At 39.9% G+C, this 24015-nt stretch overlaps 1 protein-coding gene across 1 annotated transcript in view; it reads right to left on the bottom strand.

Moving 5' to 3' along the window:
• The window catches only part of LOC119250913 (probable maltase-glucoamylase 2), a 74290-nt gene that overhangs the window by 5884 nt on the left and 44391 nt on the right, over positions 1 to 24015 (bottom strand). Inside the window, exons 31-49 of the mRNA XM_054691923.1 lie at positions 23665 to 23790; positions 22083 to 22211; positions 20753 to 20860; positions 19283 to 19345; positions 18438 to 18572; positions 18133 to 18217; positions 16964 to 17102; positions 16080 to 16213; positions 15773 to 15807; positions 15554 to 15670; positions 14911 to 15059; positions 14719 to 14803; positions 14285 to 14341; positions 13362 to 13486; positions 12163 to 12251; positions 11094 to 11143; positions 7246 to 7419; positions 5673 to 5957; positions 305 to 5055 (exon numbers count right to left, since the gene is read on the bottom strand). Of these exons, the coding sequence (XP_054547898.1) occupies positions 305 to 5055; positions 5673 to 5957; positions 7246 to 7419; positions 11094 to 11143; positions 12163 to 12251; positions 13362 to 13486; positions 14285 to 14341; positions 14719 to 14803; positions 14911 to 15059; positions 15554 to 15670; positions 15773 to 15807; positions 16080 to 16213; positions 16964 to 17102; positions 18133 to 18217; positions 18438 to 18572; positions 19283 to 19345; positions 20753 to 20860; positions 22083 to 22211; positions 23665 to 23790 (6836 nt within the window). The remainder of the gene's footprint in view (positions 1 to 304; positions 5056 to 5672; positions 5958 to 7245; positions 7420 to 11093; positions 11144 to 12162; positions 12252 to 13361; positions 13487 to 14284; positions 14342 to 14718; positions 14804 to 14910; positions 15060 to 15553; positions 15671 to 15772; positions 15808 to 16079; positions 16214 to 16963; positions 17103 to 18132; positions 18218 to 18437; positions 18573 to 19282; positions 19346 to 20752; positions 20861 to 22082; positions 22212 to 23664; positions 23791 to 24015) is intronic.

Below are 24015 nucleotides of genomic sequence, written 5' to 3'. Positions count from 1 at the left end.
ATTTGAAGAGGCACTAGGAACAGTGGAAATAGTTGTAGCTTCAGTAGTAGTTGTTGGGATAGGACTGATTGTTGGGAAAGGAGTTATTGTCACAGTACTTGTTGAAAAAGGTGTAGTAGTGTTTGTAGAGGCACTAGGAACAGTGGAAGTAGTTGTAATTTCTGTAGAGTTGTTGATAGAGTACAGATTGTTGAGAAAGGACTTGTTGTGGCAGTACTTGTTGAAAAAGGTGTAGTAGCATTTGTAGAAGCACTAGGAACAGTGGAAGTAGGTGGAGTTTCTGTAGCAGTTGTTGAGAAAGTACCGATTGTTGAGAAAGGAGTAGTTGTGGAAGTACTTGTTGAAAAAGGCATAGTAACATGAGGAGGCACTAGGAACAGTGGAAGTAGGTAGAGTTTCTGTAGTAGTTGTTGAGAAAGTACGGATTGTTGAGAAAGGAGTTGTTGTGGCAGTACTTTTTGAAAAAGGTGTAGTAGTGCTTGTAGAGGTACTAGGAACAGTGGAAGTAGTTGTAGCTTTGGTAGTAGTTGTTGGGATAGGACCGATTGTTGGAAAAGGAGTTGTTGTGGCAGTACTTGTTGAAAAAGGTGTAGGAGTGTTTGTAGAGGCACTAGGAACAGTGAAAGTAGTTGTAGCTTCGGTAGTAGTTGTTGGGATAGGACCAATTGTTGGGAAAGGAGTTGTTGTGGCAGTACTTGTTGAAAAAGGTGTAGTAGTGTATGTAGAGGCAGTAGGAACAGTGGAAGTAGTTGTAGCTTTGGTAGTAGTTGTTGGGATAGGACCGATTGTTGGCAAAGGAGTTGTGGCAGTACTTGTTAAAAAAGGTGTAGTAGTTTTTGTGGAGGCACTAGGAACAGTGGAAGTAGTTGTAGCTTTGGTAGTAGTTGTTGGGATAGGACCGATTGTTGGAAAAGGAGTTGTGGCAGTACTTGTTAAAAAAGGTGTAGTAGTGTTTGTAGAGGCACTAGGAACAGTGGAAGTAGTTGTAGCTTCGGTAGTAGTTGTTGGGATAGGACCAATTGTTGGCAAAGGAGTTGTGGCAGTACTTGTTAAAAAAGGTGTAGTAGTGTATGTAGAGGCACTAGGAACAGTGGAAGTAGTTGTAGCTTTGGTAGTAGTTGTTGGGATAGGACTGATTGTTGGCAAAGGAGTTGTGGCAGTACTTGTTAAAAAAGGTGTAGTAGTGTTTGTAGAGGCACTAGGAACAGTGGAAGTAGTTGTAGCTTCGGTAGTAGTTGTTGGGATAGGACCAATTGTTGGCAAAGGAGTTGTGGCAGTACTTGTTAAAAAAGGTATAGTAGTGTTTGTAGAGGCATTAGGAACAGTGGAAGTAGTTGTAGCTTCGGTAGTAGTTGCTGGGATAGGATTTAGTGCTGGGAAATGAGTTGTGGCAGTACTTGTTGAAAAGGGTGTAGTAGTGTTTGTAGAGACACTAGGAACAGTGGAAGTAGTTGTAGCTTCGGTAGTAGTTGTTGGGATAGGACCGATTGTTGGCAAAGGAGTTGTGGCAGTACTTGTTAAAAAAGGTGTAGTAGTGTTTGTAGAGGCACTAGGAACAGTGGAAGTAGTTGTAGCTTCGGTAGTAGTTGTTGGGATAGGACCAATTGTTGGCAAAGGAGTTGTGGCAGTACTTGTTAAAAAAGGTATAGTAGTGTTTGTAGAGGCATTAGGAACAGTGGAAGTAGTTGTAGCTTCGGTAGTAGTTGTTGGGATAGGACCAATTGTTGGCAAAGGAGTTGTGGCAGTACTTGTTAAAAAAGGTGTAGTAGTATTTGTAGAGGCACTAGGAACAGTGGAAGTAGTTGTAGCTTCGGTAGTAGTTGCTGGGATAGGATTTAGTGCTGGGAAATGAGTTGTGGCAGTACTTGTTGAAAAGGGTGTAGTAGTGTTTGTAGAGACACTAGGAACAGTGGAAGTAGTTGTAGCTTCGGTAGTAGTTGTTGGGATAGGACCGATTGTTGGCAAAGGAGTTGTGGCAGTACTTTTTAAAAAAGGTGTAGTAGTATTTGTAGAGGCACTAGGAACAGTGGAAGTAGTTGTAGCTTCGGTAGTAGTTGTTGGGATAGGACCGAATGTTGGCAAAGGAGTTGTGGCAGTACTTGTTAAAAAAGGTGTAGTAGTGTTTGTAGAGGCACTAGGAACAGTGGAAGTAGTTGTAGCTTCGGTAGTAGTTGCTGGGATAGGATTTAGTGCTGGGAAATGAGTTGTGGCAGTACTTGTTGAAAAGGGTGTAGTAGTGTTTGTAGAGGCACTAGGAACAGTGGAAGTAGTTGTAGCTTTGGTAGTAGTTGTTGGGATAGGACCAATTGTTGGCAAAGGAGTTGTGGCAGTACTTGTTAAAAAAGGTATAGTAGTGTTTGTAGAGGCACTAGGAACAGTGGAAGTAGTTGTAGCTTCGGTAGTAGTTGTTGGGATAGGACCAATTGTTGGCAAAGGAGTTGTGGCAGTACTTGTTAAAAAAGGTATAGTAGTGTTTGTAGAGGCATTAGGAACAGTGGAAGTAGTTGTAGCTTCGGTAGTAGTTGCTGGGATAGGATTTAGTGCTGGGAAATGAGTTGTGGCAGTACTTGTTGAAAAGGGTGTAGTAGTGTTTGTAGAGACACTAGGAACAGTGGAAGTAGTTGTAGCTTCGGTAGTAGTTGTTGGGATAGGACCGATTGTTGGCAAAGGAGTTGTGGCAGTACTTTTTAAAAAAGGTGTAGTAGTATTTGTAGAGGCACTAGGAACAGTGGAAGTAGTTGTAGCTTCGGTAGTAGTTGTTGGGATAGGACCGATTGTTGGCAAAGGAGTTGTGGCAGTACTTGTTAAAAAAGGTGTAGTAGTGTTTGTAGAGGCACTAGGAACAGTGGAAGTAGTTGTAGCTTCGGTAGTAGTTGTTGGGATAGGACCAATTGTTGGCAAAGGAGTTGTGGCAGTACTTGTTAAAAAAGGTGTAGTAGTATTTGTAGAGGCACTAGGAACAGTGGAAGTAGTTGTAGCTTCGGTAGTAGTTGCTGGGATAGGATTTAGTGCTGGGAAATGAGTTGTGGCAGTACTTGTTGAAAAGGGTGTAGTAGTGTTTGTAGAGACACTAGGAACAGTGGAAGTAGTTGTAGCTTCGGTAGTAGTTGTTGGGATAGGACCGATTGTTGGCAAAGGAGTTGTGGCAGTACTTTTTAAAAAAGGTGTAGTAGTATTTGTAGAGGCACTAGGAACAGTGGAAGTAGTTGTAGCTTCGGTAGTAGTTGTTGGGATAGGACCGAATGTTGGCAAAGGAGTTGTGGCAGTACTTGTTAAAAAAGGTGTAGTAGTGTTTGTAGAGGCACTAGGAACAGTGGAAGTAGTTGTAGCTTCGGTAGTAGTTGCTGGGATAGGATTTAGTGCTGGGAAATGAGTTGTGGCAGTACTTGTTGAAAAGGGTGTAGTAGTGTTTGTAGAGACACTAGGAACAGTGGAAGTAGTTGTAGCTTCGGTAGTAGTTGTTGGGATAGGACCGATTGTTGGCAAAGGAGTTGTGGCAGTACTTTTTAAAAAAGTGTAGTAGTAGTTAGTAGCTTCAGTAGTAGTTGTTGGGATAGGACCGATTGTTGGCAAAGGAGTTGTGGCAGTACTTGTTAAAAAAGGTGTAGTAGTGTTTGTAGAGGCACTAGGAACAGTGGAAGTAGTTGTAGCTTCAGTAGTAGTTGTTGGGATAGGACCAATTGTTGGCAAAGGAGTTGTGGCAGTACTTGTTAAAAAAGGTGTAGTAGTATTTGTAGAGGCACTAGGAACAGTGGAAGTAGTTGTAGCTTCGGTAGTAGTTGCTGGGATAGGATTTAGTGCTGGGAAATGAGTTGTGGCAGTACTTGTTGAAAAGGGTGTAGTAGTGTTTGTAGAGACACTAGGAACAGTGGAAGTAGTTGTAGCTTCGGTAGTAGTTGTTGGGATAGGACCGATTGTTGGCAAAGGAGTTGTGGCAGTACTTTTTAAAAAAGGTGTAGTAGTATTTGTAGAGGCACTAGGAACAGTGGAAGTAGTTGTAGCTTCGGTAGTAGTTGTTGGGATAGGACCGATTGTTGGAAAAGGAGTTGTGGCAGTACTTGTTAAAAAAGGTGTAGTAGTGTTTGTAGAGGCACTAGGAACAGTGGAAGTAGTTGTAGCTTCGGTAGTAGTTGTTGGGATAGGACCAATTGTTGGCAAAGGAGTTGTGGCAGTACTTGTTAAAAAAGGTGTAGTAGTATTTGTAGAGGCACTAGGAACAGTGGAAGTAGTTGTAGCTTCGGTAGTAGTTGCTGGGATAGGATTTAGTGCTGGGAAATGAGTTGTGGCAGTACTTGTTAAAAAAGGTGTAGGAGTGTTTGTAGAGGCACTAGGAACAGTGGAAGTAGTTGTAGCTTTGGTAGTAGTAATTGTTGAGAAAGTACCGATTGTTGGGAAAGGAGTTGTTGTGGCAGTACTTATTAAAAAAGGTGTAGTAGCATTTGTAGAGGCACTAGGAACAGTGGAAGTAGTTGTAGCTTCAGTAGTAGTTATTGGGACAGGACCGATTGTTGAGAAAGGAGTTGTTGTGGCAGTACTTGTTGAAAAAGGTGTAGGAGTGTTTGTAGAGGCATTAGGAACAGTGGAAGTTGTTGTAGCTTTGGTAGTAGTAATTGTTGAGAAAGTACTGATTGTTGGGAAAGGAGTTGTTGTGGCAGTACTTATTAAAAAAGGTGTAGTAACATTTGTAGAGGCACTAGGAACAGTGGAAGTAGTTGTAGCTTCAGTAGTAGTTATTGGGACAGGACCAATTGTTGAGAACGGAGTTGTTGTGGCATTACTTGTTGAAAAAGGTGTAGGAGTGTTTGTAGAGGCATTAGGAACAGTGGAAGTAGTTGTAGCTTTGGTAGTAGTAATTGTTGAGAAAGTACCGATTGTTGGGAAAGGAGTTGTTGTGGCAGTACTTATTAAAAAAGGTGTAGTAGCATTTGTAGAGGCACTAGGAACAGTGGAAGTAGTTGTAGCTTCGGTAGTAGTTATTGGACAGGACCGATTGTTGAGAAAGGAGTTGTTGTGGCAGTACTTGTTGAAAAAGGTGTAGGAGTGTTTGTAGAGGCACTAGGAACAGTGGAAGTAGTTGTAGCTTTGGTAGTAGTAATTGTTGAGAAAGTACCGATTGTTGGGAAAGGAGTTGTTGTGGCAGTACTTATTAAAAAAGGTGTAGTAGCATTTGTAGAGGCACTAGGAACAGTGGAAGTAGTTGTAGCTTCGGTAGTAGTTATTGGGACAGGACCAATTGTTGAGAAAGGAGTTGTTGTGGCAGTACTTGTTGAAAAAGGTGTAGGAGTGTTTATAGAGGCACTAGGAACAGTGGAAGTAGTTGTAGCTTTGGTAGTAGTAATTGTTGAGAAAGTACCGATTGTTGGGAAAGGAGTTGTTGTGGCAGTACTTATTAAAAAAGGTGTAGTAGCATTTGTAGAGGCACTAGGAACAGTGGAAGTAGTTGAAGCTTTGGTAGTAGTTATTGGGACAGGACCGATTGTTGAGAAAGGAGTTGTTGTGGCAGTACTTGTTGAAAAAGGTATAGTAGTGTTTGTAGAGGCACTAGGAACAGTAGAAGTAGTAGTTGTAGCTTCGGTAGTAGTTGTTGGGATAGGACCAATTGTTGGGAAAGGATTTGTTGTGGCAGTACTTGTTAAAAAAGGTGTAGTAGTGTTTGTAGAGGTACTAGGAACAGTGGAAGTAGTTGTAGCTTCGGTAGTAGTTGTTGGGATAGGACCGATTGTTGGGAAAGGAGTTGTTGTGGCAGTACTTGTTGTAAAAGGCATAGTAGCATTTGTAGTGGCATTAGGAATAACAGTACTAAGTGTGAATTCTATAGTAGTTGTTGGGGAAGGACCACCAGTTGTTGAGTAGGTACTTGTAGGTGTGGCAGGAACTGTAGAACCACCGAACAACCATGTAATCTCAGTTAACTTTTCTAGACTGATATTCTTGCCGGTCAATTCAATTGATAGTGTCTGTGAGAAAAGAAGAGGCAAAGTTGTATTTAGGATATTTTTATCTCATTTGAGTCATACCTTAAATTATAATTTAACAAAAAGCAATGCATTCATCCCTCTTCCTGAGAGCAGGAGGAGGATATAAAAACACCTTTTTAGGGCACTGATTCCAGACACATAGATATGGAGACCTTCCTGTGTACAGAAGCCTTGTGCTAGAAATCTCTTTCACCTTCATTTAGGGAGTGTTCCATGGCTCACAAGTATTTGCAGCTTTGATTAAAACCAATGTTGATGAAAATCTCTCTGCTTTGCCACCGGATTTTAATCTTCTTGAGGGAAGATGGCTTCATGTCTCATCTGGTGCCTGGCACACAACAGGCATCTGATATGCTACTTAGAGTCCCCAAAAGAAGGTGTTCAAAGATTTTCTGGACCAGTCTTAACTGGAACTATAATTTTCTTTTGAACTTAATACTCCAGGAAATATATTGTGAAATGGAGAACTAGAAATGACTACTGAGAAAATCAACTGGAGTTTTCAGAAGAGTGTTTTTCCAAAATCCAAATACCCTTAGGGCACTACTTGACCTTTTAGAAAACAGGAACTATAGTGATCTATTATCACTCTTTAAGCCCCTCCCCCTTGAGTTACTGGGTGCATATTTTTGGTATATTTAGCAATCTAAAGTGGGATATTTTTCCCTCCATGTTTACTCTTGATCATTCTACTGCTAATTTATCTTCCAGTGAGTTGGTCTGGTTCTGGTAACTAAAATGAATGCTACTAAAAGTTCCAACAGGGTCTGCTATTTATGTCACTCTCCTTTGTTAACAAGTAATTTTATCTTATACACAGGTGGGACATTTTGATGCTTAGCACAAATCTTACCAAAACATGAGATTTATCGATTTAAATAAGGATACAAAGGAAGGGGGAAACCCAAAACAATCTTAGGGGATCACTCTTTCCTTTGTTTTAGCCCCTGCCTCAGAATTAAGTAAGTTTGATGATGCTAGTCTGAGAAAGCAAGCTTAATACACAGCACAATTTCTTTGGGAAAACCATGGGAAGGATTTCATCAGACCATTTATCACTGATCTCTGGGTGACACTGGGAAAACCTGTACTGTGGTGCATTTTACAATATGATTCAACACACAACTTTTCAGGAACATGATCTACTGCACATATCTCTAATCCTTTCAAGGGTGATATATATAAGTAAATATAACCACAGTAAAGATAGTGATGAAATTTTGCCAAATGATAAAATTAACTTATGGTAACATTCTTTGAGACATACCTGATTGTTAGGGTCACTGCAGAAATTTGTCTCCATGAATTGCTGATTGTTATAGGTGACTCTGACTTGTGTCACAGAAGTAGAATTTATCCCCCAGATTAAAATATCTCTAACATTCAGTGAGTTTGATTCATTCAAATACTTATTATGTACAGTGTGGATTTGCAATACGTTCTGTAAATAATGTACAAAGAGAAAAATTATATAATGTATCTACTGCCAGACTATGCTCCACATTAAAATGTTAAGAAAACTGGCCTTCCCAGTGGCGCAGCGGTTGAGCGCTGGGTTGTGAAGCTGCCTGCAGCCTCTGCAGCGCTAGTTCGATCCCCGGCCCTGGGACGAGGGTCCCACATGGCACGCAGACCTCTCCTGTGTCGCCTGCTGCTCCCCTCAGCAGTGTACTTCGTCAGTTTGCCTGCTCTGCTCCCTGCTCTGACTCTGGTGAATTCTCTCACCCTCCTGTGCTTCTAACTCTACCCAGTGTTTGTATAAATAAATAAATAAATCTTAAAAAAAAAAGTTAAGAAACTTCAAATTACTGTTATGCTGGTTGCAGTTTTTATTCTTAATAAGCACTTCATAAAGATCTATTTCCTGAACCTCTGCTATAATAAATAAAATTTGATGATGCCAAAAATAGCTCTAGAAAAGCATTAGGGAAAGAGATTTTTGCCTATATTATTACTAATTCTTATAATGGTTTTGCAGAAAGCATCACTTCTCTGTTTCACAGATGAGTAGCCCAAGGCCACAGAGTCAAGTGACATGAATGTGGCTGCAGTCACTAGGGGCCTGTTTGCAAAGTGTTGTGCAAGATGATACAAGCGGAACAGCAATTATGGCAAAGATTGCCCAGACTAAGAACAGTCTGCCACAAATATAGTCATTTACCTAGACCATGAACTGTTTAAGTGTCAATACAGGGTTAAAATAATGTAAAAATCAAAATCAAAATCAACAATCAAAATAAACCAGAGACACACTACAGGGTGGGGAGGAGGGATTAGGATCAAAATAAGGGGGGTGGGAATTGTATGGGGAATATAACCAAGATGAAAATGCATACATTGTGCAAAAATGAAAAATGATGTAAAAAATATATAAAATAAAATAAAATTTCACTAAAACAATAATGTAGACTTAGACCTCAAGTGGCACGTGATTAAGACCTCAATGAAAATGACAGCGGATATTTATTATGAGAAGTAAGAAAAAATAACATCTCTGTGGGAACAGGAAAGTCAAGAAAAGACTTGGAAGAACATGGAACTTCAGAACACCTGGAAGGATGGACAGGGGTTTTAAAAGTGACATGGAGACAGGAATGGTGGGAGGAGCAGTTTGAACAAAGGCACACCCAGGGAATGCAATGGCTGCTGTAGCTGGTGCTAAGCAAAGAGAGAAATGCCCTGGGTGAGTGTGGAAGATAAGATTACGAAGATGTTACATGATCAGTCAAGGAGACAGCTGCCAAAAAAAGAAGAAGAAACTCCTCATCTTTGATGGTGGCAGTGTAAAGAAAAAAGGAAAGAAGTTCAATTGGCATTCTGAAGAGGTCACAGGACTCTTGTGAAAATGAGAAAGGGAGATATAACTTGATGTAAATGCGCGTGCTGGAGCTACTCTTATTGACTTGGGAGAGCTTATTTGTAAATTTTCTGCAATTTTGCAAACCAGTTAATAGCTTGAAATAATCTTGAAGTTCACTAAAATGGAGAAAGTACTTACACCACAGAAATCTGCAAATACTACAAATTTGACCCACATCCCATAACCCTTACAAGTCAACACACAACTTATAATTATCCCCAGGGAAAGCTAGAAGCTTTCTTTCATTTCAGGCAACCGACCCTTAGGAAGATTCCACTAAATGACACATAGAAATTAGAAGCCGTGAATCATGACTTTGGAATAATAGAAGAATGGAATTCTAGAGTTAGAAGTTATTAAAGGGAAGTTTTGTAATAAAGAAACAGATTGAACAAGATAAGGAGTTAGCAATAATGAACTACTTTGGAACTTCCAGATCAATGGTGTCATTAAAAGCAATATTTATAATGTTTTCTACTTAACTTTCCTAAATTAAAAATCAACAAAAGTGTATACATTTAATTAGTATGCAGAGTCTTGCACTTAGTTTCCAGAAGGCAAATGTAGGATGGTGTCAACATGACCTGATTCTAATGTATACGGAAAGAATTTCAAGGTTTCAGTTGGCCTGGAGAATTATACATATCAAACATCTCATACATATGTTTTTTAAAAATTAACATAATGTGAGGCAGTAACAGTAAAAAAAAAAGATATAAAATCTAGCTAAAAATAGGCAACAGTCAATGAGTTAAACAAGTGCTTATTGTTATATGCCACTGAGGTTTTGAGGTATCTGCTTTGCAAAAGGAAGACATTATTCCCTGTGGAAATGTCATACAAATGATGTGTGTAATTTTAAATTCTCTCACCACCACATTTTGAAAAGCACAAGGAAACAGAAGAAAATGGTCTTCAAGTGTATTTTATTTAGTCGACTATATCTGAAATTTCATTTTCTCTACATGTACCCAATGGAAAAAATATTCATAAGGTATTTAACAATATTTCTAAGTGGACTAGTGACACCCAAGTGATACATTTCACTAGCTGCATGTGGCTAGTGACCATGATATTGGGTAGTGCAGTTCTAAGATAATCTCTCAATCCTGGGCACCATTGTTGTAAAAGAAATCTAGATTAACTGTAGTCCAAACAAAGTAATCAAATTTGGTAACTAGTATAAGCACAGAACAGAGAAAATGTGAAGTTAGCCTAGAGAAGCATGATTCTGAGACAAGAAGACAGAAGGGTCATATTAACAGATACCTTCAAATACCGGAAGCACTATGATGTAGAAGACAAAACAGATCTGTGCACCAGTCCTTAGTGCAAATCAATACATAAAAATTGAGAGCAGCAGATTTCAGACTGGACGTAGAATGATCTTCCTACTCTAAAAGTATGAACTCATTTAGCATGCATGGTTGAATGACTGGATAATAGTCTCAAATTATCACCCCTCCCTATCCAGAACCTTTTCCATGTAATTTTGCAAGCCTCCCTCACTGGATGAAGCATTATATTCTACCTTTGTCTCTGGGCATGGCCATATGACTTTGCTTTGCTAATGAGATACTAGTCAAATTGACGCAAATGAAAATTTTCAAAATCACTCAGGTATTCCACTTCTATTTTTGCCTTCTTTCTAAATCATGAAAAGGTAATGCCCAGACCTGAAAAAAAAAAAGACCTACTTAGGTCATCCAAGAGCCAGCTGACTGCCCAGGGGTGTGAGGAAGTGTGCCACAACCATCCAAGCAGCCCCACAGTCCCACTGCAGGTATATATGAGCCAGCCAAGATCGGCCAAGTCCAGCCCAGAGTCTGAACTCTGCAAACCATGAGCTAAGTAATTCCTGTATTGTTACATGCAGCCGAGGCATTCAGGTACATTGTTATGTACCTTATGGTGCAACAGGTATCTCAGACAGCATTTATTTTTCAAAATTTTATCATCAGGTAATGTTTTTCAACCCATGGGAAACATGTCATACATTTAAGTACTCATTTCCTCTCTGCCTGGACATTACAAGAATTATTCTAAGTTTCTTTTTACAGAGTAAGGGTATACTGGATAATTACCGCAATAAGGACTATTTCTTCCTTACTTTAACATCAACAGACCTGATTTAGAAACCTAAAGGCAGGAAGGGCCTCTTAGTAAGAAGTGAGCCACTATATTTATATAGTTAGCTAATAACATTTAATGTGCAACTAAGAAACTATTTACAAAATTCAATAAAACAGTCTTACCTTAAATGCTGTAAAGTTTGCCAAGAAATACTTTCCATTCTCATAGGTATCTATAAGTAAGAAGAGAGAACCCTTTATATGATGCATTGTATACCTACTAGAATGGTTAAAACTATTTGAACTGACAACATGAGTGTTGGTGAAAATGTGGTCTTGTGGGGCTCTTAGTTACTGCTGTTGGCAGTAGGAAACACACAGATGCTTTAGGAAGTAATTTGGCATTTTCTCCAAAAGTTAATGTATCATATGACCCAACGTGAAATTCTATTTCGTGTTCCTTAGCCCAGGACAAATGAAAACATATGATCACAAAATGACTCATACTGAAATAATCATACAGATTTACCTATAGTGGTGAAAAATATGAAATCAATATTCATCAATCAGTACATGGATAAACAATCGTGGCATGCCCACACGATGGAACATTATGCGGGAGTAAAAAGAAATGAATTGCTTTTACATGGATGAATTTAAAAAGATACATTTTGCTAAAAAGAAGCTAAATGTAAAGAGCATGTACAAGATGACTGTATTTATGTAAATCCTAAAAAAGCTAAATTTAATCTACAGTGACAGAAAGCAGATGAGTGATTACTAGGACGCAGAAGTGTAGCCAGTCGTGGGGAACACTCACCAGGGAAAAAGTAAAAAGTGAACTTTCAGGGCGATGGAAATATCCTGCATCTTGACGTGGTGATGACTTTACAACTGTATACATTTATCAAAACTTCCAGCCCTGCATGGGGACCCTCTACTGTTCTGCAATAATTATAGTGCAGTCTCAGTGAGTGAGCAAAAGCTGCAGAACTCCCAACACCACCACTTTATTAGCAGTAGCAGAAATAGAGATTCTTCAGCTGTGACATCTATGGTATTTTTTTTTTGCAGTTAATATTTTTATTTTTTTATTTTATATATTTATTACATCATTTTTCATTTTTGCACAATGTATGCATTTTCATCTTGGTTATATTCCCCATACAATGGCACTCCACTTATTTTGACCCCGATATCTATGGAATTTTTTTTTGAATGGTGTATGGGGGCCCAGAACATTCACACTCACCGATGCTTTCTCCATCATCCCAGAACATCTGACCTTGCGCGGTTTCATTCTCATCCAAAGCAACAACCAATCCCATAAAGTTTTGTCGACTATGAAAAAAAAATTATTTTTCTAAACTGGAGGTTATAAGAATGAAGGATAGCTTCTGTTAAAACTATTATCCAGGATGAAAAAAAATAATAATGCATTGAAGTGCACAAAGTTCTAAAAATAAATATAATACAAGCTACTTAAAAGCTAATAGAATAAAATGCTTAAACTTTAATGAAGTATTTGGTATAAATTCAAATTTCAAATAGATATATACAGTGTGTATATCTATTTTTGCCTTCTTTCTAAATCATGAAAAGGTCATGCCCAGACCTGAAAAAAGACCTGAAAAAAAAACACACACGCAAATATATGTTCTAAGTAGCAAGATAAGATACAATTTTCTTAGAAACCCCCCACCAAAAAAAAACCTTCAGTAACTTCCAGATTGCTACAGAATAAAATGCGAAGTATTTTTCCCTTTATCTGCTCCAGGACCTGACTGGAACCTGCTGGAGCTTTATTTATTTTATCCCTCTCCCCTGTGTATGTTCCAATCGGATGGTTTACTATTCGCTAAAGCCAGCTCATTATTCACCTTTACTTCTGGAATCTTCCAGAATGTCTTTCTATTGTCTTTAAAAACCAGATTCTATTTATTATTCAAGACTCGTTCAAAGCCCTCTTTCATGTGAAACCATGTTTATACCACAAGGTTAAAAATTCACTTTTCTCCTTTGGAGTCGTTACTATTATTTTTATGTGTGTATCTCTGGACATAAAATGTTTTCGTTAATGTGTGACACATATATGTGTGTGTGTGTACATGTGTGAGTGTGTACGTGTGTATACTTAAATATAGTCTGGGAAGGAGCACTAAATTCCTGGATATCCATCACAAATCAATGAGCTCATTAAATTCCCAACACTTTTCAGTGTGGAAAGAAATAAATGCTGCTGCCCTCAGGAGAACATTTGTCCTGGAACTTTGACCCAGACCTACAGACAACAGCTTTGCTCAAGGGTGGCTCAAGCTCCTCCTCTCCCAGCCCGCTCAGGTGACACTCACAGAGACAAATCAATGACACAGTCTGTCATTTGGTTCACTGACCCCCACAGCTCTGGTCAGGGGGGCCGCCTCATGATGGCAGAGCAAGGCCCCCTCTCACCTGGCATGAGTGTTTATCCCAGAGACTTGCAAAGGCAGGATGTGGCCTCCTCTGATGTGAAGGTTGATGAGCTCAAGGGGCGTGGACAGATTCTTCCATTCACCTCTCGACTCAACTATCTCCTCCTAGAAGGGAGAACACAGGTAAAGGATGATGACAGACAAATGGATGGAATGGACGCATGCTTTATTATAAGCCCTTCCTTTCCCAGGAAGCCTGGTGGGTATTCAACAGGAGACTGGGTATTCAGCCAGGTGGGTATTCAGCACATCTAAGGGTAAGAGCTCTGATTTTCAGCTTAGCTCAGAACCCTGGCAATGTACTTTTTTCTCTCTATCTCTTTATTCTCTGTATTTCTCTATTTCCCTGTATTCTCTTTTTTCTCTGTATTCTCTGTATTCTCCTGAACAGGCGGGAGTGGTGGCTGAGGGGAAGAGTCAATGTGATATGGTGTCAGGTTTTACCTATTTAAGCTTTGATGGATACTTTTATTTAAACAAACTAATCATGGCTGAAAGGCTGAAAATTACTGCCTTTGAAAATAAGTGTCTGGGGCCTCCCCGGTGGCACAGCGGGTTGAGCACAGCGCTGTGAAGCTGTATGCAGCTTCTGCAGCACGGGTTTGATCCCCAGATGGCCAGGGAGCTACCCACAAGGCGCAGCAGACCTCTAATGACTCGCCCGCTGCTCCCCTCAGCAGAGTATTTCAGTGGATCCCCCTGTTCTGCTCCCTACTCTGTCTCTGGTGAATCCTCTCACCCTCCACATCGCTGCCTTGTACCCCAGATCTTGTATGCATAAAATAAAAATAAATCTTTAAAAAAAAGGAAAGAAAATAAGTGCCCGAAAGTCAGAAGAAAGCTCCAGGCCCTCCCCAGCCTGCACAGAGCAATCTGGTCTTCACGGGACAGGGCAAAGCTTACCCTGAATAAGTCATACCAACGGGCTCTGGGGAAATAAGCGTTAACCTCAAAAGTGTTCTGAAACATAAAAGCAACACATCATTATGAACAGTCCGATATTTCATTTTATTTTTTAAAGTTCTTTCTGTTGAATTAAGATAGAAAAGAGAATGTTATCAATGATTTTAAGAGTTTGGGGGTTTGACTGAAAAAGATCTGGAGAAATTCTTCTCCAGACACACAGAAAAGTAATTTTTTTTTAAATGGTTAACTTCATAAGGATGCAAGGTGACAAAGAGACTAGAATGAGATGTCAGTTTGCATGTGAAGTTTTGTGAGTGGAGATCCTGAAAAAGGAGGTTTTAGAAATAGTGTTTTGACAGATAATCTTTAAAATGCCCATCCTGTCCTTTGATTATGTGTCTGAGGCTCTCTGTGGAGGTGGGGAGACTCACATGTTCCAGCACGGGGCTGATTAAGATGGCAGGACCCAGCATGAATTGACGGTCTATGTCCCAAGTTGTGTTGTCATTTGTAAACCTTAAAAAAATACATAAAACCTCATCCATATTGTTAGGACTGTTGTGGAGGGTTATTCACTATACTTGCTCAGATCTGCTACTTGGGGCAAGAGGCTTTACACTCACTCGTGGAGAAGGGGCCGGATGACAGTGCTGCCCTCTACGTGAGCCTTGTGCATCAGTGTGTAGAAATAAGGCAACATGATATATCTGATCCTGATGATGCCCTTTAAGTATGTCTCCAAGGTTGAATTCCAGGCCACAGGATGTTGGCTCTAAAGAGATAAAGGAGCAGGTGACAGGTGACCTCTCATTTACTTGCTGCTAGCGGTGCCAGAAAAGGACTAGCAAGCACAAATCCCTTATGCAGGTTACACACACTCTCTCCATTCATTTCTAGCCTGCCCTGCCCCCATGCCAGCCAGTTACTGAAGCAGAACTTGCCTCCCACTTTGTATGGTGGATTCCTATGTCCTCTGCAGCCTTGAGTCCATATATGAAAGATGGGTCCCTATGCAGTACATGAATATAACTGAGTGAAACACAAACTCAAGTTGTGAAAACAAAGGGAACTTCTCCTTATTTTGCTTTATATAGGAAGTCATACAATCTCCTCTGATAACTCCAGGGTTTTAAACTCCATGGATTTCCAAGGCATAGAGGCTCTGTCCATTTTTATGATTTTTCTCAATGAAGTATGATACTTGAATTTAAAACAGAGTTCTTATTTGAGGACACAAAACACCTGCAGTATAAAATGGTGTCTCACCTTTGTCCCAATGGTGATGTGGCTCCTAGAAAGTGGGTAAAAGGCCCCCAATTGGATCCAGCGAACACACATCTCATTATCAGCATCTCCAAAGAGGCCACACATATCTGCTCCTGTCTGATAGAGTGCAAAATCAGAGCATGAGGTGTGGGACTTTTGTAGGTGACAGACACGTTGAAGTCCAACTGGATAATTAGTAATGGATCCAATATAACTTACATAAGGTATTCCAAAGAGACTGAACTCCATCATGCCTGCAATGAAAAGATACAGCTGTGAGGGACAAAGCAGCCCTTCAAGCGGGTAGGTTAGACCTGTCTTTCCAGTAACCCATTGAAAAGCCTTGAGACCACTTATCATGAGAATGTTGAAATAGGGATAAAGATTAAAATCCACACCTATAACTCAGTTCCTGTTGATTTCACTGCCCACATGCATGACGATCAGACACAATCAATGCAGCAGTGACCACACACCCCTGGCCCCCTCTCTGCCAGCAGACACCCCAGGGAAATTGCCCACATACCAATGATTGATTTTCTCATCTGGTCCCACCTGGCCCTGCTGTCACCCAGCCAGTGACCTCCCCAACGGCCAGAAGAGGGGAATGTGGAACGGGTGATGATGATTCCTCGCTGTCCTGTCACCTCCTGCACGGCTCTGGTTGGAGGAGAACAAGGTGAATTGAACCTGAAACTTACATAATTTTATAGTGAAATGTTACTTCAATAAAAAATAAATTAATTTTTAAGAGATGGTGAATTTGAGGATGGACAGCCATGGAACTTGGGAAACCTACTTTGAATCCTATAGACTCCATTTTGTCTCTAATAGCCTTTTTGAGACTTTTGGGTGGTTACTGAGTGCAGCTTCACTCAGCAGTTCCCTGTTTTCTCCTTAATGGAGACTATAAAAGGAAAAGAAGCACGGGCTCATTTTTACACAAGACCTCACACTGCACTATTTTTTCAGAAGACTTGTCATTCAGTCCAAAACTTTTAAACCAAATTAAACTCACACCACTTCTTTGTCTGACACTTTAACATTGTCCTATGCCCTGACCCTGGTGGAACACACCTTGGGACAGCCCCTTGGTTTTGGACATCGGTAACAATCTTGATTACATTATAGCCTGATTCTTTCTTGGTTGGGGATGATGCAAACATTCGAAAATTTAGTTGCAATGACTGCTAACAATTCCATGAATATACCAAACACCATCTGCTTGCTCACTTGAAATAAGTGAATTTAACAACCTCCAGAGGTGCTGTGGTTACGTGAACAACCGCGCCTGGTATTTTGACATCCATGCATTGAAGTGACATCATGTAGATAGAGCTCAATCAATTTATGACAAAAGCAGCAATGTGGAAAGTGATCCTTATTGCTGGTGACACAAGCCATACTCACTCGTATGTGGGTCTGGTCTGGGACCACCCGTACAGGCTGTGCACGTCATAGTGTCGCACCTGGGAGCCATCTGGCAGCACCTGCTCACTCTCCATACACAGGGTCTGGCTGCTCAGACCCCTGTCCCTGGATTCCAAAACTGAGAGGAAAGGCTGAGTTATTTTCCAAACAATTCCCACATTCACTAGAAGCACCCAAGGACTTGACATTTATTTCAACCAAAAACTTGCTCCAACCTCAAGATTTTTTTTGTTTACCAAATCAATATCCTGTGACTTTATAAGTAATAAACACAAGGATAGGATATAGAGCTGGGAATATACCCGACCTTTTACTCCAACTCTGATGTTGATCAAGTACTATCATAGCCCGTTCATCAACATAATAAAGTCCTTTGTTGTTATAACCGTCATTTCCACTAGATGGTAATATTTTCATGGGAATAGATATTGTTTCAATCAACTTTGTATTAATGTCTCTAAATCTATCTAATTTGTCAGCACTTGCCTGATACACAAACATTAAGGGAGGAAGGGAAAATGGGAGGCAGGAAGGGTGATAGAAAAGCAGGGAGAGAGGCGGTGAGGGAGCGGGAGGAAGTCCATGAACAACAGAGAGTTCAGCAATGACCTAGACATCCAGAAACTTGGATTCCAAATTCTGTCCCACAAATTCCTGGTTAAGTACTTTTGGAAAGTAAGTCTCTTCCTGTCCTGGGTTTCTGTGAGGTGAGAGGATTCAACTTTCTGAGATACCTTTACTGGCAAGGTCCTATTTCTATTTGGTCTTCAGGACAATCAGAGAATGCCCTAAAGTATCTGTGAACATGGGAAAAAAGAATGCCTGGACTAGATTATCATTCTCTAATCAAAAGTGGTGGGGGGTGGTGTGGGGGGAGCAAGGTTATTTACAGCTCTAGCACCAGTTTATAGAGGAGATCCTATGAGGCATGCGTTGTTTGGATTCTTTCCTACCACATCATGTCATTATTTCTAGACTTGATGAGTAATTCATTTATTTGCACTTATTCAAGATATTCTATTTGAGATTTTATGCCATGTATAAGAGAATTTTCTGTCTCCAAAAATTAGGTTCTAGTTTGACAATTAAAGGAAACCTTTTGGAGGTTTGAGCGGGGGAATCATTAGAAGAAGTCTCCATTTACATACGTGGCATGTAGGGTGGCTTATTAAGCACTTCATCTCTGCAGCCCCCAACAGATCCATTCACATAGTTCGTTGGTTCATTCATATCCTGCAGTTAGTTAGCGAGAGATTCCTTGATGTCAGAGAGTGTGGTCTCTGCTAGGGAGGACACCCACCTCATGGAGATGCACAGTCCCAGGACCTTAATTCAGTAACAAGTAGCCTCCCTTTCCATTCCCCCAAACCTGCCCCCCTTCTGGTCTCTGAATTGCTTCTCCATGTTTTGATTGTTAAGATTTCCAAACCCAAAGCACTAAGGGTGCACTTACAATCCACAGGCCATCAAACTTCAAGCTCTTCTCTGGCTTTCCAGGGTTTTTATAGAGCTCTTCTATTTCCTTCTTCCACCATGCGGCTGTGCTTTTACGCAAGAAGTCAGGGAAAGCCACGTGGGCTCTGTAGAGCTGCAAGAGTAACACATATTCTCCCGTTGGGTCTCAGCGGATGTTTTGCAAAGACACCTGACCTAACCTCAGCTCTGGGGCTGGGGCTGCAAGTTTGCTGTGGACAAAGGTTAGGGAAGACTGATCCCATTCTTCATTTTCCTAGAAGCAAGTTAGTCTTCAATTCCTTCTCAAGAAAGGATTCATTTTATGGCAGGACATTTAATCCTATGAACTAGAAAGTTAATTTCCAGTGTTTAAACACTGGAACTTCAGAGATATAAATGCTTTTTCTATACTGGTTTAAATGAAGGAGACCAGTTGCCCAGGAAAATGAGTGGAGGGGATGCTAGATGCCCTGGCTGATGTGGCACTGAGTGCCAGGAAGGACAATCCTCCTTTTCTCTAGGAGGTGAATTCTTTTGTACATAGACATTCACTAAAACCCTGTGTGCTCATAACATATGCAGTGAAAATAGTCTAGATGTTAGTTCATTATTTTTCAAACAACAATGGTTGTAAATGAAGCACAAGTCATTAAAGGCACACATGAGAAGGTACTTCACTTTTGAGTTCCTTTTACATATTTCAAGCATCTTTTTTAGCTAAGAAGTTACCTGTTAACAAGCACATTCGACTTAGAGCTACTTAAGCGAACATCAGGATAAAACTAACTCATAAATATCCAGTGGTCCAGGGCAATGTAGACTGAAGTCTCTGTGCAATCTTACCTTGACCTGAGTTTCATGGTCAAGGGAGTCATCCACAGTCACACCGGGCAGGACTGGCCCAACCTAGAGAGAAAGAAGACGAATTCAAACCTTGAAAGGCATTGGACATGGACGGGAAGATGTTTTACATGACAGACTTTCCTGAAAACCATCTCTACAAAATCCAGTGGAAGCCTTTGCCATTAAGTTGCAAGGTCTGAATAGATGAAATTCTTCATATATTTCAGGTGAAAATAGGCTGCAGTCTTTGGACACATCCTATAAGTTTTTGAAATTTCACTTTTGAATATAATGATAAACTAAATCTGTTTAAATCTATCCCCAAACAGTTACCTCTCAGATAATTAGCTCCTTAGATGCGTGTCATAGACCCACACCGATGCTTCCTTTAAAATAACAAATGTGAGCTGGGGCTACAAGAAATAAGATTGATTTTCATTCACTACCCATATGCTTAGCTTCACTACTTTCAAGCAGCATCACAACTTATTGGGAACCTCAAGTATACATGTATTCTTGGATTTAAACAAGCCATTAAAGGCACACATGAGAAAGTTCTACACTTTCAATTTCCTTTTACAAAATATCGACCAATTTCATCCATTAACTATGCCTATTCATAAACTCATTAATTCACCAAACACTGAACACTTACTACATGCAAGGCTCTCCTACAATATTTATCTACTAATATTTAAGTTAAAAATACTCCTTGTGTTCAAAGAGCTCAGAGATAGAACCCAAGAGCTTAGTTGTATGTGATCTGCTGAGGACAATATAGAAAAGGGAGATGCAGGAAGCCACAGGGACACTGAAAGCTTCCTCAGAGGGAATCCTTGATTGGTCTTGAAGCGTAGATATTATTTGGGCAAACTAAGAAGACACCATTCAAACATTCACAGTCCCCCGTGATAGGAAACAGCACAGTTTGAACCCTGGCAAAGAGTCAGGAAGGTCACCTAAAATCTTGTTGCTCTAAGTCACACAATGAAGGTGAGATTGAAGCCACCCAAGGAATTAAAAGAGACAAGGAAAGAAAGAGAATTTACAGGATTTATTTAGACACAAGGCTGGTTAAGCATCATTAAGTCTAAGATGAGTGCAAGTTTTGAATGTTGTGACTGGGAGACACAAATTTCAGAGTTTTCCTCAAAGGGATCCTTTATGATTGTTAAATCCTAAATTCTAGGAAAATAAAGAATGGCCATCCGTGACCAGCTGGAATATGGAAGGAGTAAGGTATCAGAATATTTCCAGACAACAGTTCCAGAATGTTTCCAGTCCACTGATATCTGAGAGGATTAGACTGTAACCTTGATCTTAGTAATGTGTATTGAGCTAATCAGTATCAGAAATATTTCTAGTCATTAATAATTTACTAACGAGCTCAATATACTTTGCCAAGATTGATTCTTTTAATCAAGACAGTCTGACGCTGAATAATCACAGGCACCTTCTCCCAAGGCTTACCTTTCCCCAGACAATGTCATTGCTCTTGGGCCATTTGATGAACACATCATTTTCCTGCCCTCTTGTGAATGTAGGATATGCAGTCTCGTTGCCAGAAATGGCTGGGTCCTGCAATAAAATAGTTTAAAAGAGAAAGCATAAGAAAAACCTCTCTAAGAAAAATTCCTCTCCCAAATCATAACAATTTACAGTGTCAAAAGAAATGGTGAACTTCAATGCAAAAATAAAACCCATGGATAATTTGTCTTATGATGACTGAGTAGCTGAAAAATAAAATAATATATTGGTATGTCCCTTTACAATTCCTGAGGAAAGAAAGTACGTTCATGTTCAAAAACAGTTTCTGGAGATAAATCAGGTTAATAAGACATCACCCTCGGGTGGAGAAAGCCAGTTTAGTGTGTTTCCAAGGCATGATAGCAGCAGTCTTGACAATAGGAAACTTCTTTCTTCTATTCTGTGGACCAACTTGTCTATCTGAAGGGGCCTTCCCTGTTCCCCTCATCCCAAGCCCTCCCCAATTAGTCTCATTAATAATCTCCTATCTCACAGTTGTCATGAATGTCATCCCCAACTGAAATTATTTTTCTTTAATGTTTATTTATTGTTTGTCTCTCTCCAACAGAAAAAAAAATTCCCTATAAGTGAAAGGACATTGTCTTATTCATTAATTTAGATTACACACACACATCTTTTAGAACAATGATTTTCAAAGACCCAGTGTTTCATTAATACTTGAGAAAATGAATGAATGAACGAAGTCAGCAAATAATGCCCTACTTTCTAATTTTTTCCAGATAGAAGGGAAGACCATTTGCAAGTAACCACTTCTGTTTATCAAGATGTAGATTTCAATGCAAAATAATTGTTGTTCCTGATCTGTTCATGGCTTTAATTAAGAAGAAATAAATCCACTGAGCCTCACCACTGCTGGATATCAATACAATTTATGAAGCTTCAAACCCCCTGAAATAAAGATGAGACCAGGATACAGTTATTTCCTCTGAGACAAAGTCTGAAACAGACTTTTTCCCTCTCTGCAATATCTCACCCTCTAGTTTTCCTAACCAGCAAGAGAAGAGCAACAGTAAGTTGTATCCAGTAACACTCAGTGATGAAAATTAAACATGGTAAAATGTCATCTTTTAAAAGCCATTTGTACTTGTTCTTTCCTCCTTTACACACTTCTTAAAATTAAAAAATAATTCTATAATCACAGAAAATTGTAAAAACTACAGGGTAGCCTCATGTACGCATCACCTGGTTTCCATCAATAGTATCATCTTTGCACTATGAACATATGAAAATGGAACCATATTGAAATACTTACCAGAACAAGAATAAATTTCGTGCCATTTTTCTTCATGCCGTCAATCAGGAAACTGAGGCTTTGAAAGCTGGGGCTGAGGGTGAAGTCTAGCTTCCGGTCCCTGTAATCCATGTTTATATGCTGGACATCCTACAGAAGGAAGGAGCAAGCAAGGTGCTTGGGTCTGCTGCAGTACCCCTCTGGGCACACAGAGGGCGCTGCCAGACCCTGTGCTGCTGCTGGCTGGCCCCAGCCCAGGTCCTCCTCATTCATCACATTACTCTCCTAGGCTGACTTTTCAATTCTGCGGACTAAAACTGCTTTCTGATTTCAGCATACAGATCACCTGTCCTTGTTCATTCTCCTTCTGCTCCCCCAACTAGAATTATCTCCCCTTCCTTCCTCTCAGTTCATGTCTTTTCTACTCTTCAAATCTCAGATAGGGTATCTTTTATTTCTTCTAGTAAACCTCACTGAATTTACCCATATTTAGAACATCACTATTTTATAGTTTTCTGGAATGCACAAGTTTCTGCCATTCCCATTGGACTGATGGTCTTGAGATGATAACCTTATCTCTCCTTTTTCCTATGTGACAACCACCCAGGTTTCTGTATATGAAATACCCTCAGTCGATGAGTTGAATGTTGGCTAACATTGTTTCCTTTAGTTTAAAGGTGATAATCACCTGTTCTGCCTTAAGATTCTAGGTAAAACTCATTTGAAGGAACAGACACTTGTGAGTAACCCAAAACTTGGAAGAAGATGAACCCACATATTATTAACATTTATTGCCACGGTGAGATAAATATGTGGATTTTATCCCCTTAATTTTCCTATCCTTTCCCATTTATGTTTAGTAAGTACATGGTAGAGTAGCTTATAAAAAAATAAGCCTGGATGAATTATTTGAATTATCTTGGATGAGAACATCCTAACACCTTTTAGTATTTTCATCTTCTAATCACTAATTGTTCTCTAGAATCTCAGGAGGTGAACTGAAAGCAGAGAAAGAGCACGAACAATGAGAAATTGATAATTATACAAGGAGAAAGGGCACACTAGTTGTGGACTTCTGCTTGTTGACAGCAATTGACTGAGCCTCTTGGGGCTCCCCTAGGGGAATAGCTTGCCCCTGTAAGATATACAGACCTGCATGGATGTTTTAGAGAAAGTGAAGACTTGGTTTTCATTGTTTTCTTCTCATTGTCACTTTATATCCATATTCTCCAAGAATCACCTCAGTGTAACCTCCTAAAATTGTCATCATCTCCATGTGATTATTACTTAGGAGTCACCAAAGTCATGATCTAAGCCCAGTCATGAAGACTATTGAGGATATTCCTAGCAGGAGGCAGTGAGTGACAATATCCTCCTATCACACAGCTAATGGCTGAAGGATCTATGCAACTCTCAATTTTGAACCCTTGATTTAAAAGGAAAGCATAGAACAAATCTATAAAGCAATAGACTAGATCTACATAGGACTACCTCCATACCTACATTTTCTTTATACTGAAATGTTCATCAGCAATTTCTATGAAGAAATTGGCTACAAATTCCCATTACTAATTTAACCACAGGCTGAGTGGGGGTTCCATACATGGGGAATATTGGCTGCAATTGTTGCACGATATAAATTGGAGATTCCAGTATCATTCTGGTATCCATAGTGGCTCAGCTGGAATCCCAAGGCCCAATATGGAATCATTGCTGGTCGACCAATCAACTAGAATAAAACAGAGAATTGGTTCCAGGTAAATCTTAGGGAAGAAGAGATGACTGGCTTATATTTGAAGTAACTTGAGTAATTCTATTGAGTACAGTCTCATCTAAGAGGTCTTATTCAAGAAAAATAAGAAAGGCAAATAAATGTTGAACAACCATGGGGATGCAGAATGATAGAAAATCTCCCTGTACTTTAGAGCTTTCACTCAAGAAAAAGGAGAACCCA

This window comes from Talpa occidentalis, unplaced genomic scaffold, assembly GCF_014898055.3.
Source record: "Talpa occidentalis isolate TD23 unplaced genomic scaffold, MPIMG_talOcc4v2.1, whole genome shotgun sequence".
In the NCBI taxonomy this organism is placed as follows: domain Eukaryota; kingdom Metazoa; phylum Chordata; class Mammalia; order Eulipotyphla; family Talpidae; genus Talpa; species Talpa occidentalis.
This window is presented reverse-complemented; position numbering and strand designations above follow the sequence as displayed.